The sequence below is a fragment of the Anas platyrhynchos genome, chromosome 7 (assembly GCF_047663525.1).
Source record: "Anas platyrhynchos isolate ZD024472 breed Pekin duck chromosome 7, IASCAAS_PekinDuck_T2T, whole genome shotgun sequence".
NCBI classification, from domain to species: Eukaryota; Metazoa; Chordata; class Aves; order Anseriformes; family Anatidae; genus Anas; species Anas platyrhynchos.
The window spans coordinates 16,099,321-16,114,826 of NC_092593.1; the positions used below are offsets into that span (position 1 = coordinate 16,099,321).

The 15,506-nt window shown below is 42.0% G+C and overlaps 1 protein-coding gene across 17 annotated transcripts in view; it reads left to right on the top strand.

Annotated features, from left to right (window-relative positions):
* The window catches only part of KALRN (kalirin RhoGEF kinase), a 496,146-nt gene that overhangs the window by 164,910 nt on the left and 315,730 nt on the right, over positions 1-15,506 (top strand). For 15 of the 17 annotated variants that reach the window (XM_072040793.1, XM_072040795.1, XM_072040794.1 and 12 more), the window contains one exon: positions 7,251-7,365. In XM_072040793.1, coding sequence (XP_071896894.1) covers positions 7,251-7,365 — 115 coding nt within the window. Of the gene's footprint in view, positions 1-1,576; positions 2,072-3,843; positions 3,923-7,250; positions 7,366-15,506 lie in introns of those variants that run through there. The other 2 variants (XM_072040797.1, XM_072040796.1) reach the window with 2 other exon arrangements.

A 15,506-nucleotide genomic window follows, 5' to 3' on the forward strand; every position in this document is an offset into this window, starting at 1 on the left:
ATTTCTGCAAAAGCACTTTGCTTCGTAGGCTTACGTTTGTTTTGCTTGTTTATTTGGTTTTATTTGGTTTTCCTAAGGAATCTATTTTAACATACAAGAAGCTCTGAAGTTCACAACTGGACATCTCTGTATTAGAAAATGGTTGTGGGTTTTGTAGTTTGGTTTTTTTTTCATACTTTTTTTTTTTTTAGTAGGAAAATATAGGCTTGATGAAATGGAAATACTTTGCTGGAATGTGCAATTTTAGAAACATTTTTATCTGATGGTGTTTTCCAGCTCTAGGCCAAATTTCTTCTCAGAGCCAAAGGAGAAAAAGACTTCCTAATAGCAATTGTGTAAGTCTGATAGCTTGAACTTTCCCCTGAACTTCCATAAATTTGAAGGAGCCTCTACTTGGCTGTAGCTGTCAAGGACTTCCCTGCTGAGACATGGCAAGCCTGAGCAGCCCTGGTGTTGAATCCATTCATTACATGTTTCACTTTGCTGAAGTGACATCAGAAACTTTCTTTTTCTGGTGTGCTCACCTCAAATTAGGAAGACAAACAGTGTGTGGTCAGGGTGAATGCAGTTTCTTTTTGTTTTTTTTTGTTTCCCTTTAGTCTATATAGCTTCTAATATGATGCTCAGAGACACGAGTCTGGAGTGCCTATTGGCACTGCCATCAGCAGCGTGATCAACACGGCCGTGGGCTGTTCTGTTCCTTTCCCCTCTCCATCAGGTTCAAGAGGGTTTGCAGCAGAGTATTTTGTTTTAGAAAATTCGGGGTCTATTTTGTTTGTTTCTGCATTTTTTTATTTTTATTTATTTTTTAATAGAAGCAGGTATTCCCATACATCTGAGATAGAAGAGCAAAAGGAAGCAAGGTTTGTATGTGCATGAGTGAGGGGCAGTGTTGAAGAGGATGCTTCTGGGCTGCCTTGATACTTCAAAGCAAATCTGTATCTTCCAGAGGAAAAAACAAACTCCTCTGGAATCTGCAAGTTCTGCCTTCCACACAAAGAAGCTCTTCCTTTATTGTAACAAGTTTCACCTGTTCTTAATTTTGCTTTGCTGGGACAGTAATTTTCTCAGTGGGAAATGAGACAATTTTCTCAGTGACTTGTTTTCAAGAAAGCATTAAAAATCAAAGAATTATCCCAAAATACTTGTAATAAATCAGAAATAAACCACCCATGCTCTGTGTGGTCATGGAACAAATCCATCAGGTGGGAAATGGGCTCATCCAGCAGCTGTGCTGAACATCCCATCTACAGCCATTTCTCTGATCTGTTCTGTGAAGGGATCTCCTGGTGGGAACGCACAGCCTTGTTTTGGGGGGTCATTAACCCTAATACCACTAGGGTTTGTTTCAGGCACTTGACACTTGTTTATGGCATTCTGCAAAGAGGAACACACTGGAGGATCATTCTCTGCTGACTGCATTGCAGCTGTGTTAATTTGCAGGGGGGATTTGTTGTGGGAGGTTAAATTTCCTTAACTATTACACTAGAATCACCTGCTTTGGAATCAACTGAGCTTGTGTGTGTTCATACAGATAATCCTATATAGAACCCTTGCAAGAAACTAGTGCTTCTTGAAGCTGGAAGAGTTTTAGTGTGGAGGTCTGTTTGCAGGAGGTCTGGTAGCAAGCAGACTCTCACAGAGCTCAGTTATGGCAGACTAAAGGAAAATAAATATTATTTTGAGGCTCTGGATATCAATTCCTTGATACTTTTCTTTCCTAGGAAGTCTGTCAATTAGATTTAGAAATCCAGACCATATTGTTTGTCATTTTATAGAGGCGCCTGACATCAGCTGAGCTCATTCTGTCTCCTAGTTCTCTTCATTATCATTCATTTTTTCACCATATTTTGGACTGAAATATCTTTTGAGGAGTGTTTCAGCTCTTCTGGAAAGTCACTTATGGTCCCAGCACAGTCTGCAGCATCAAGATTGATCAGCTTATGGTCTGCAGGGGTTAGACGGAGCAGCACATCCATTTGAGCTACAGTGGACGCCGGAACAGAGGCCAGAGGTGCTGTGTGCTACTTCTGTCCCCACTGCTGATGGGTGTTGCAGGACCTTAGAAAAGGTACTCAGGAGCCTTTATGTGGGGGGGCATTTGTCTGCTTCTGTGGTTAATCCTTGTGAATTCTGGCTTACAAAAAGCATCCAGAAGGAAGAAAAGAACTGGAATATTCTTAAATATAGATGAATGCAAGCAGGAAAGCATTGTGGTAGAGAAGTTGATAGGACCGGAGTGACATGGCTTGAAAACAGAGCTCTCCTTAGTCATTATCTGTTGTATACAAGAAGTCTGTATTACAGGAAATGTCTTAGTTCCTTTCCTAAACAGGATTCCAGAGTTGGAATTTCACCCTTCTGGGTATTATTGGGGATAGTTGTTTCTCAGGACTTGAAATATGGAACCCATACCCACGATACACATTAATAACTCTGGGCTGGCCAACATCTTCCCTTACCTGTGGGCAGCTGGAGCCACCCCAGACCACTGAGGTGATTAAAATCTCAGTTCAGGCAGCTGCTAGGGAAAGCATCTTATGGCTGGAGTCCCTTTTGTATCAGTCAAAAGCCTGACCACAACCAGAAAAGTGCCTATCAGTAGGTCACTGAGACCTGCCCAAGTTGTCTGCTGCCTGCTTCCATTGCCCCTGTTTGCAGGTTTTTTGAGGTTTCTTTAATTATTTTTTTTCATTTTCTTCAGTGTTTTCTTTTAATATGTAGAAGTGGTGCCCATCATCACGCCTCAAGCTATTGCTGCAGTATCTCCTGTATTATTTGTGGAGGAAAAATGTTGTGATCCTACTTTTGGGACCAGGTGCTGATTGGTTTGCCAGGTGGTGGTTTCTATACAGGTAGAAGAAGGAGAGATAGGAAGAATGGGCAAGCATGCCAGTCACAGGCAAGACAATCAACAAAGGATTTTGTAGGAGGGAGACAAGACATATATGGCTAAATATTTGTTTTCAGTGTTCTTTGTGCCCTGAGGAACATGTGTTTTTCTGACTCCTTTATTCCAGAGCACTAATAACTAGACCATCTGTTTGCCTCTCTAAATCAGAACAAACCCCATGAAAGCCCACCTTGAAAACCAATTAGAAATTATCAGCTGTTTGTTTTAGCATTTAATAACTGTAATTAGCAAACATAATGATATGTTTGATTATTGCATCCCATGTCTGTGAGCCCAGTGGGAGGCAGAAGATGGGACATATTGATTAGAGCAATTGAGCTTCTTTGCTCCCCTCCATTTTTTGTTTTCTTTTAAAACAATATGCTGGGTAGTTCTCTGATGAAGCTGTGCATGTAAAATCAGTGTGCAAATCAGGGCTGACTTGAAGCAAGATTAGCCTCTGTGGGTGGGTTCCTTGTAAGCACAGGCAGAGCTTCTGTAAGGTTTCTAGTTGCTGATGTTTAGCCTAAGTGCTATAAAGCCCTAATACAGTGTACTAGGGATCAGAAATCCTCATTTCTACTTCTTGTTCTTCAAGTGAGATCTGGGGTGAATTTCCTCCAATTTTGTCCCCTCTCTGTACTTTACTATTTCCCTCAGTAAAAATAATAATAATAGAGAAGAGGAAAGATATGCATGAGACATTAGACTTCCTGCAGAGCAAATGCAAAAAATAATTTCTTCTTTTAGTGGTTCTTACTCCTTGTTTGGAGGCTCCTTTAGAGGAGATGAGGGTCCTAACATTGGCATGGCAGATGTCTAAAGTTAGGTGGTGTAACCATCCTGTTTAGTCTGCCTGATAAAGCTGACATTTGCAGTTATGAAGCTCAACAGAGAAGCTACGTTTTATTAGTATTTAAGAGAGTAACCAGAGTTACTGGACTGTGCAGGACCTATGGTGAATTAAACACACTGTGGTTGCTTCTGGAAGAAACCTGACATTTCACCACGCAGGCTTTTCATAAAATTGTAAGTAATGCATGCATTCATAAAAATTAGGGATTGCTCATAAGCTATTGGAAACAAGTGAAAGATTTTAATATGTATGATGCACTTGTAATAATATTTTCACCCTCAAAGCATAGAGCAGTGATTTTTATCACATTTGTTTCTAAACCTCGTATTTCTTGTTTTGCTGTGCTATAGAAATAGAAGGAATCATTCCAGGCACTTATTTATCCTTCCATCCTCCAGAAAACTCCATCTGGGTCATCTTGTAATCTTCCTCCAAAGAGAATTAACCCATTTTCTCTGGTCTGTCCTGGTAACTTCTGACTCTGTGCAAGCCTTATTTATCCTGTTCTCCTGAGGACAGTTCAGATGAACTGATGTAGGAGAAGTTTTGTCCTGAAAAAAAAAGACAGGACAGAAATGTTCTGACCTCTGTTTCCCTTTCTGCAACTTCCATTACTGTCAGCAAAATGGTCAAGAATTTTCCATTGCACTTTCTCAGTCTCCCAGAATTTGGGGTGTGGTGTTTCTTTGTTTGTTTGTTTGTTTTTGTTTTGTTTTCAGATCTCACTTTGGAAATGTAGTTGTGAAAGGAGTCCCTGAACCCAAACACAACTTCTGGTCATGACCAAGCTGAGGTGAACAGGCAGCATTGGAGTGGTTGGGGCTGCTGGGCTGTGCGAAGATCATGGCCCTTTCTGGGCGTTTCATATCCTGGGAGAGGATTATAAATGTGTGCTTGGATGTCTCTTGATCTCATCTCTTAACACTTTTTTTCATTTGTAGAAGTATTAAAATAGTTGGGACTGGGGAAGGAGGGGGAGCCTGACTAAGTAGTGGGTAGCATATTCTTCTGGGATGTAATTCAAGTTCATGTCTCTGCTTTAGTGAATATCTGGAAACTTTTGAAAGCCTTGGTTACATCTTGATATGATGGGAAATGTTTCAAAACCTTGAAAAGCTTCCTGTGTCAAAAAAAAAAAAAAAAGGAAATCTTTCCCACCAGCTTTAGTTTCAATATTGGTTTGCCATTCTGTAGGCTGGCTTGCTTTCCTGTTGGACACATCACGCATGATATAATGGTTTTGGCTTTGTTATGGTGTGTGAAATAATCCCAACAATGGGAGAATGTGCTTGAAATGAGGATCTTTTTATGTTTAAATGTAGGCCTGAAAATAAAAATGAGCTTATTTCCTTGTAAATTGAATCCTTTTTACATTACACCCCCATTCTCGTGCCACGTGGCAGAGGGATGGATCAGCCAAGGTGAGACCAAATTCCCTTGGATCCTCCTAGTGTTTGTGGCGTGCTTGTTGCAGCAGAGGCTCTGCTGTTTGAAGGCTGCTGCAGAGAGACCCATGTAAGCAGTTTAACTGGAAGCAGCAAGGTGCCTCTGAGAAATCACCCAGAGGATTTCCTGCAGTGCTGGGCAGCACACTGCACACCATTAGCCAAAGGCAAGCATCAGGCACCCAGCTTTAGGTGGAGCTGAGGCAGGGCAGTTTTTTGTACTCTACATGTTCCCCTGGCTGCACAAAGGCTCAGAATGAAGATGTCACCTTGTCTTTGCCTCTCTGTACCTTTGGATGTGACTGAAAAATTGGAAGGTGTTGCCCTTCAGGTGTCAAGCATCCACTGAAAGCTACAGGAATTTCAATGCAGACAGAATGTAACACTGGGTTACATTGGCATCTATATCTCTGTAGGTGAAGTTTATCTATAATGTGACAGGCTTTGAGCTGCACAGTCTGCAGGGCTGTAGAAAACTCATAGCCCTGGATATTTTGTAAAAGAAATAGAATTTATATATATACATAAAAAAAACAACATTTCTATTTTTAGCTGCTTCTACGTGACTTGAGTTATGCGGAGACACTTTGTGCCAGAAAGTGAGCTTGTACCTATCATGGCATCAACTCAATGGACACTTTCAGACTACAATGAACAGGGACTGTGTTGTCAGCTGGCAGCTGCATCTACAAGAAACCTCTGTCTTGTAGTCAGGGTCAGGTGGAAAACCTGTGCCTCAGGGATATGTTCATATACATCACTGGATTGATATGCACCTGCTGGAACTCCTGCTGTATGAGACACCTCCTTGAGTCCTGATCTAAATTCTCTTCAGAGCAATTCTTTGTCCTGTGGTGAGCTAGGATTCTGTTTATCCAAGCTCTTGTGCCAGTCCTGCTCTTACAGCAGAGCCTCCCAGGGCTCTTCCTACCAAACTGCAGTGATTGGGACCCCTGCAGAAGTCACGGCTCCACGGAGTGCAGGTGTCCTGTGCACTGTAACAGAGAACACAGTGTGTGTGAGTGCTGGAGATGCACGTGTCTTTGCATAGCTTTTCCTTCTTTTTGGCCAGATAATATAATTCAGAGGAAGCACGTGATTTCCCTTTGTCAGAAGTGATATTTCTCTTAAAGGGATTATATGTTCCACTAAAAAGTGAATATCGATCTGCTTTTTTTTACAACTTATTGGCAAGGTGCAGTTCTGTGCTAGCTTTTTGGACTGTATTTTTGATATGATTTTTTTCCTAGATAACAATGCCAACATGTATCTGACAACACACAGTTCCTGAAAAAATCCAGTGATAATACATGAAGGAAGGACTAAACATTGCATGAGGAACTAGATTTCTGTTACAAGCTTATTAAACTTTATTCACAGCAGAGAAACAAATGAGGTGCAGTAGAATAGGTTGTATTCACCCCTATGTTTGTGATTGTATAATTCAGGGTAGAACCACTCCTTTGTGGCTCTTTTGAAAATTGCTGTAAAGCATTAAGTGCCAGACACTGGCAGTTTAAAAGGAGTGGATTTTAAGACAGGAAAGCTGCAGGAGAAAAAAAAAACTCCAAATGCTGACAACACTCTCTAAATAGAAAACACAGGCACAAACTTCTAATCAGAACTTCAGTCTCTAATGAGTTGCCAGATAGATTAGTATGTCTGACTGCATAAATGTGGCAGGGGTGCGCTGCATCCAACTGGTAGGACTTTATAAACTGCCTGGTAATGAAGGATGCAGTTCATTGAGTAACAGAAATATTTTCACTTTCTTGCTGTTGACCAGTCATACTGGATTTTATGGGATTACGTGAAAGCCAGAAGAAAAGCTAGTAGCAAATTTCCTTGTGGTTGGTGTGTTGATTTTTTCTTCCTTTTTCTTCCTTGGCGCTCTAACAAATGCAAGCACGTCTTCCTCAATTAAGCAAGCCTGAAAGCTACAAAGAGTGCGCAGGCTCTTGAATGTGCCTTAATTTATGTTTATCAATTCAGTGCACATAGTTTTTTTGACGTGTGCTTCCTGCCTGATTTTCTAACAATCCTCTATTTTCCGCAGGTGGCCGTGATAAACGAGGTGGTCCTGTCTTGACCTTCCCAGCCCGCAGCAATCATGACAGAATAAGGCAGGAAGACCTTCGGAAACTTGTGACTTATTTGGCCAGCGTGCCAAGGTAAAGCTAGAAAGAAAACACTTCAAAGCTCAGTGTGGATGGATGGGTGGGGAACTTGTTCTTGGCAGTTGCTGATTTCCAAGTATTAACCTTTAGTACCTTCAGTTCTTGGGACAGAGAAACAAAAGTGTTCCCTTCCTCCTCCTGCGTATGTTCTGATGGTTTTTATCATACAAGCAGCAATGCAGAAGTCCCCAAGAGCAGAGGCAGTGTTCGCAAACCTGAGCCTCAGGCTTGCAAACCCAGCTCGTGACAGCAGCAAGGAGCTGCTCTCATTTCCGATGTTTCTGTGCAGCTCTCCTAGAGGCGTGGAAAAGGAGAGTAGCTGGAGGTGCTGGCACTTCCCTGAGCTTTATCCAGGCTCAGGAAGGAAAGTGGGTGGACGAAAGGGGCTGTTTGCAAAGAGAGGCGCTTTAAATGGCTCTACATGCAAGCCAGCTCTGTTAGAAGGTGTCTTTCCAAGCATTAGTCCTCATGTCCCTCCTTCAATGTGCAGGTCCCCATTCCTTTCCCGGGGATGCTGGAAGATGGATCTATTGCCAGTGCATATGTATCTCTATTGCCAATGCATATTTATCTTAGCAAGATTCAGGAGACGGTTTGTCGGGCTTAGTGCCCAGGTAGGTATTTCTAGGCCAGTGTTTAATGCCTCAGAGAGTACTAGGCTATGCACACCCTCATCCAGCTTCCTTTCCTGTTTTCAAGCCTGTCCACTGTCCTTACCTGATAACCACCATACCGGGCGTTGAGGTGTGGATACCCCTGGGTGAGTGAGGGGCTGAGAGGGGTTGCTCAGGGTTTCAGTGATGGACCCTGTGCCACCCCCAGGAATTCCTTATTTTTTAAAACCAGGGATAAAACCCTTTCAACAGTGCTTATATTATTGTAAAGTGAAAAGTTAACATCTCAAAATGGAGGGCTGGTTGTAGCTGGATATAAGAAGGTAAGTGTCTCAGGAGTACTCTCAGTTCCTTAAACGTATGATGTACAGAAATCAAAGTTCCCGCTTTTGCTACGGAAAGAAAGTGAAGGCTGTTGGGAGATTGCAGAGTTAAGGGAAAAAGAAACCACATGTACCAGATCTGCCAGTGTTCATTTCATATTGACAGGATTTCACACGGTCTCAGGTGATGCATTTTTTTGCTGCACTAGACTTTTGCTCATCAAGCTTTTATTTATAAGTTGAATTGGTTTGCTTTTCCTTTTGCTCTTTTTCCCTCTCTTTTCCTCTAGCCAATTCTATTTTCAACAACATCGTGAGGGAGATTATGGACATGCTTTGGAGTTGGGAGAGCAGTAGGTCACTCCCTGGGAGTTCGTGTCCCAGGGCTTGGCAATTCCCCTCCAGCTGCTCCAGTAATGAAACTGCTCCTTTGTATTTTATTATCCTTTGCATGGTTGCAAGTACAAAGATATGACATTGCCTCTTTTCCCTCGGAGATAGGGGTTGCAAGCAATTGCACAGTTAAAATGACCTTCTAATATGTCAAACTTTTCTATTAATTCCTCTTCTTGCATGGCTGTAATAACAAGATCCACTCATTGTGTTCTCCACTCTCACACAACTGAAAAGATTAGCTTAGTCTTTGATGCTGCTTTTGGTTGCCTCACTGTGAATCAGTCCAGCAATGATTTTTCTCTAGTGATGGTGAAGTTGGGGAGCAGAGGTACATGCTGAAGGAGCTAATACAAAACTCAGGAACATGAAAAAAATATTTAAAAAAATAAAAAATTCCCCTTTGTGACCCCCACTTCAGAGCCTTGTTCTGCCCTGATGTTTGACACCTTTGAAGGACACATCTCTAGTTATGCCAGACAACGTTTCTTCCTCTGCAGTACAGCCTCCCATCGTGACAATCAGTAAAGGATTACTTGTTAATGAAGGCCTTTCACCAGTTTTCCAAGGATACTTGCAGATTGGTACTTTGGAGCCGTTAACCAGAGTACTGCCTCCTGTTTGGGATATCACACACTGAGAGATGGGGAGCAGAAAGTGATCGGAGGTGTAGCGAAAGCAATCTGTCATGGAGGATTAAAACGGCAGAGGTAGTTTTAAGGAGAAAATTAACAGAACAGTTTAAGCTGGACAAGAGGAAAAGATTTATAAATAGGAATGGTAAACACTAGAATAAATTATCTTATCTCTTCTTAAAAACCTCCACAGCTCTGTACGAAAACCTCTAGCATGGGTAGAAATGTTAGGGAGAAGAAATGAACTAGCAGGTGACTTTTAGGTTCTTCCCAGTCCTGTTTTTTCTGGTGCTGTGGTTGTGAACTCACTGTGGTGGGAGGAAAAAGTGATCACAGACTTTGAGAGTTTGGCACGTGGGACTGTGTAAGCTATGCAGTGTGAGAAAACACTGAAAACTCATCTTTCCCTAAACATTTAGTTTGCTTTAACTAGGTCAACCAGCAGAGCTTTCAAACTTATTTACTTTTTGGAAACAAATAAATGTGAGGAACAGCAGTGAATTTGAATTCATACCACTGGCTCCAGTTTCTATCTATTCCAAGATGACTGCTGTAATGAATAACTGCATCAGCCATCTACAAAATAAACAGTTTCATTAGCTGAGACTCTGGGCGCAATGTCAGGAGAAACTAGTCTGATGCTTGGAGTGCTGAAAGGGGGAGAGATTCTCTGCTGGTTGAAAAACTGGAATTTCTTGGTGGAAAAAAAAAAGCTGTAATTTATCTTATTGACACCAGTATAATAATTCTTTCTTTATTCCTACTGCAGTGGTTTCTGAGTGAGACAGATTGCTATCTACATTGATACTATCTGTCACTTAACCCTGGTTTTGTATCTTAATGGAGGGGCAGAGGTGGCACGTTGTTGGAGCTGGGAGCAGGTATAAGGTTGGTGATGAAATATGATGATAGATTAGGGTAAGTGAAACCATGGCCTGCCTAGCAGCTTTCAAAGTTTCTGATTCAGCTTTCTGTAATTCCTTCTTCAGAAACAGAATAATAATGTGGGTTTTCTGAAAGCAGCAATGTCTGCTTGAGTTAGAGCAGAATAGTGAGTGCTTTCATACAGCTAGCAGTGACGGCCAGGCGGGTGCCCGAAGTCAGTGGGGTTTCTTACACAGCTGAGGACTGCTGTGTGGGGGTGAGACTTCAGATCTACGAGCCTCATGTCCTGATCCTGCAGTCTTGGGAACTAGGAGGAGGAGGCAAGCAGCTATCTGACATTGCAGATGAATGCAGTCTTGGTTTGGTGCTGTATGCTGACTTGTAGGCATACCGAGAGGTCCTTTTCTCTAAAGTGCTCCTGTCTAATTAGCAAGAAACTAAGATGCTCTTCATTAGAAGTAAAGATAATTGCCACGGATGCCAGGTCCCTACTGCTCTGCCATTTTCTGCTTGATTCACATCTGCACTAATGCTTTCTGGATAGGCAGGCTGTATTTCTTGTGAATCAGGATAGCTCCTATTTACATGCAAATTTAAATGGGATGAGGTGTTTAGAAATTTGGAAGGCGTGACTGAATCTGGGATAGCATTGTGTTTATGATCAGGGGAGCTGAGCTAGTTCAATAAGGGGGAATTTTCTGACCTCGCTGAGGATTTTTTTTAACACTAGCGTAGAGCCATTTATTCCAGTAGAGTGAGTTTTGATTTATGTGTGTGTAAATGAAACTAGCACCAGGCCAATCTCAGCTGTGAGCCCTTTGGAATTAAGAATTAAGTTATGCATAGGCTATAGGAAGATAACAAGGAGACAGAATATTATTAGCTTGAGTTATCTCCCCACATGGCAAAGCAATATGATGAAGGAAATGTTCTCTGTCAGCTATAGTGAATCTTCCGGATGAACACATCAGTCTGTTTTGGAGCCAAGATAAGCAGTCCTGTATGCTCTCTGCAGAGGGGGAAACCCGAGATGCCTCAGAGGCCTGTATTTTTAAAGGCATCTACTTTTATTTGTCCTCTGTTTAAAAACTTGCTCAAGTATTTCCCAGTTCTGGGGGACATCCAGGGCTCATAACAGTAGCAAAGTGTTTCCAAGGGACAGCCCTGTGTGTTTGAACAGCTTGTCAGAGCTGCCTGAGCTGGATTAAAGGTGCTAGGATCAGTAAAACAACACAAGTGCCCCTAAAAATTAGTTCAATGATTGGGGCTTCTTAAAATTAAGAGAACAGCACAGGGGTTGGCAAAATGTAGCAATACTCACCTCTGTTGGATTTATTTTAAGCTCTTCTCTCATGACCTGTGGTACTGCGTATATTAGCTCCTCTGGCCAGGAGTAGTGTGAAACTCGTTTTGTTGATTGATAGGTATTAAACCCTGGAGCTCTACTTTCTGTGACACGATCCCAGCATAAAAGAAGCTTCTGAGGATGGTTTTTGCTTGAGGCTGTTGTAGATCTACAAAAATATCCATGTATTTTAAAAATAACACCAGGGACTTCATAATAATTTTAGTAACTAAATATATGGTGCCACGTGTGAGATAATTATTCCTTCATCCACTTGCATCAAAATACCACATTAACAAGTGAACTGAAGCTAATGAGGCTAATGGAGGTTTAATATTTGCTTCAGACGTAATTTGATTTAAAAAAAAAAAAAAGAAAGAAAGAAAAAAAGGTAAGTGCTTTGGAGAAAGAAGTTCATTAGGAGTATATAACTGACATGAATGCCAGTAGAGTTAAGAGCCTTTCCTTTCACCACTTGATAGCCAGTTCACATCCAGCCTCTATTGTATGTGGCATTGGTACACAATGCTGCAACTCATCACCATCCCTAAGTGACAAGAGAGCCTCTGTGGAAATGGCTGGGGGTCTCATCTTGTGACCTTTCAGGGGGCTTCTGACTATATCCCTGTTCTGTATCTGTCTACTTACAGACCACGTAAGGACCAGGTTGCACATTCAAGTTGCACGTTCACCTTTTGTTGGAAGTCAGCTCTCCAAAAGAGAATTTCTGGTCTTCTGCCAGCTGTGTTAATGACCTGCTGTGAATTGGGCTGTGACATTTTACAGATTTTATAGATAGCTGGACAGTTTCTATAATTGATGCCAAATTCTGCAATAAGTCATTACAGCTCCAGAATGGCCTGCTCCCCTGTGACCAAAAGCTACTAGAAAACATGGGCTTCCTAGAAATGCAGAGAGCAACAACAGCAGTCAAAGCCTGTGAAGTAAGAGTTATGAGAAAAATTACAGGTGTTGGCATAGCTTAGTTTAACAAGAGGGAAAGTAAAGATGTATTATGGCAATCCAGTATGCAAAACTGAGCTAACGGAAACAATAATCCAGGTGTACATGGCAAATAGGGCAAAAAGAAAGGGGTTAAAACACAGGTAAAAGAAATGGAGCACGCAGCAGGTTGCTGTAGCATCTGCAAGTTTGGAAAGCCTGTTGGAAAGTTTATCGGGAGTGACCCATGTATTGTTGGTGCTCCTGTTTTGCAGCAGAAGGATTAAAGTGGTATCTTCTCAATATCTCTTCTGACAGTGTTTTATATAAAACTGTGGTGTTTTGTTTTTTTTTCCAAATAGATACAAAATTTTCATTTCTTATGTTTATTTGTAATCCCCAGAGTTTGTTTTTTTTTTTTTTTTTTTTTTTTTTTGACAACCAGCCCAAACTTAAAGTAAATGGGGGCTTTCCATACCAGGTTCCAAATAACTTCCTGCTTTCATTGCCTGCTGCTGTGTTCTGGATATTGCAGGGATTAATCTTACAAAACTCTGGATCTAAAGCAAATGTCCTCTATTATTCTGCACTTTGTGGGAGCCAGGAGCACTCTCAGGCTGGTACTAGCTCTGTTTGCTGCTGAGACCCGCTCTGTCTTCCAGCTGGATAACTGTGCAAGTGTTTTCAGCCTGGTTTTGTGGTGAACAACACAAATAGCATGATACAGAGCTTCGTAGGTAATGTACTGTGAATTGCACAGCTCACATAGCCTTTTTCTTCTAAAGACTGATAAAAGGCAGGGCAAGCTGAGCTCTGCTTATCACTCGTACCAGAGATCATCCAATACATTCTGTTTCATCTAGCAGAAGCATCCCTTATCCTTCTGATGGAAATAGTTTGTGAAATAGAGACAAATGAGAGTAATATAATGTTAATATTGAAACAAATGCATGGAGATTTGATTGTCTTGTGTCAAAACACAAGTTCGGAGACTTTTTTTATTTTAAAAAAAGTCTTTGCTATTTCAAGACTGAATCTTTATTTGAAATTAATTCCTTAAAGGATATGGAAAATACTTTGCAGATCCCTTTGTAAACTGTCTAGATTTTATCCAAAAATATTTGCGCTATTCTGGAAGATCTGAAAGTCTATTACTGGATTTTCACACTTCTCCAATATTTCTGTATCTTTTAAATAGTAGCTTGCTCCATTTTTGTTTGATATTAATTGTATTTCAATAAATAATTGAAATTACTGATTGCTACAAGCAGAAAAACTAGGTTTTCAAATTGCCATTGTGTTTTTAAGCATTCTATTCAGCACTCGACATCTGCTTAATTCTAGGCTCTAAATCTGCAATTGAAAACAGTTAATATCAAGAAATCCTTCATTTATTGTGTCTGAATTATTTCCAAGGCAATTGTTCTTTTTTACAGTGGGGTGTGTGTGTCCAGTCTTCTCTTACTGCCAACCATGCAGACTCATGCTGAGATTTCAAATGCATGTTGGGTTCTTTCTGGTTCATCTAATGTCTCCAATGTAAAGCTTCTCCAGTGGGTTGCTGATTTGAAGATTTCACATTGCAGAGGTAGTCCTGCTGGCCAAGTTTAATATACAAAGAAAGAGCACAGGTCTGGAAGAGAAGTTCCTTTTCTTGGAGCTGCACTGCTGTTCCAGCCCAGTGGGAGCTCAGTCATGCCTTCTTCAGCAGAGTCAGTGGATAAGGCTCAAAGGGGAACAAATTTGATTAAATTAAAGGTCACTGGATTACTTTGTGCTCTCCCCAGCAGCAAAGCAAGTGTCTCTACCCATTCAGGTCCATTTTGCCTTTTGGTGTTACTGGTCTGGCCCTCTCTGCTCAGAGCCCTACCCTACCCTGCCCCTGCTTCTCCTCACTGCAGGTAGTGCGTTCAACCTGGGAGTTGAGAGCCACCAGAAAAGTAGCAGTGAGTGGAGTGCTTCCTCACAGCCCCAGTCTTCCCGTGTCCACTGGGCAAGAAACAGAAAGCCCACAGGCTGCTACTGCTAAGCCATAGCTCCACAACATCAGCACACCTGGCTTCACTGTTCCTCAGAAAAAAAGGTCATTTCTCAGTGAGAAAGAAGGGTCTGGAGGGTTCCTAAAAACCATCAATGCAGCCTTGAGCAGGGGTAGAGATACCTGTGGTGGCAATTCACATGAAAGGCATGGCTAAAGGGGAGCTGACCTAGAAACAGTGACCTCCTGTAAGGATGGTGACTCCACGCAGCAGCATCTGCTGAGCCTCCTCAAGGCATCACAAGGGGTCAATGGCACAGAGCTTTGTCAAGGCACTGGGAAAACCCCAGCTGCCTTCTCATGTTGACATTGATTGTAGTGACTGCATTTCTAACAGGGCTTTCAGGGCTAGGAAGCATTCTGCTTGGGTTTCTCCGAGTCTGGGGTAAACAGCAAACCAACCTGCATTTGTAAAGGGCAAGTGAGAGCAGATTTGAAGATGTGCATTTCCTTTGAATTTCCTGCACCCAAAACAGGTGTAGACAAAGCCTTTCACTGCTCTGTCTGTGGCAGGCACTGCCCTATCTCTGCCAAGGGGTGGCCCCAGGTGTGCTTCCAGCTATGCGATGCAGGAGCCACCTTCGAGGGTTGGGCTCAATCCCATCTCCTGAGCTGCCTCACGTAGAGCTGTGCTGCCTTACTCTGCTTTTTGGGCTCTGTCCAAGCCCTCAACCTGGGGATTAGATCAGCATTGTTCCTCCTTGCTAAATGGTTTTTGCATGTTGATTATACCAGCATTAGCTGCCTGGAAGAAAGAGCTGAGGTGATGGAGACAAGTGAGAAACCCCCCTGGTAAACTAGGATATAACCCGTGGCCACTCACTGCTGAGGAAGCCAGTGGGCACTATAACCTGATGTTAATTCTATGTAAAGCATCATTTTCTCCATCTTCTTCAGTGGCAGAGAAGTGGTTTGTAAGTCTCTGCAGCACGCTTCACTGTGATGCTCTCTCTGGCCTTT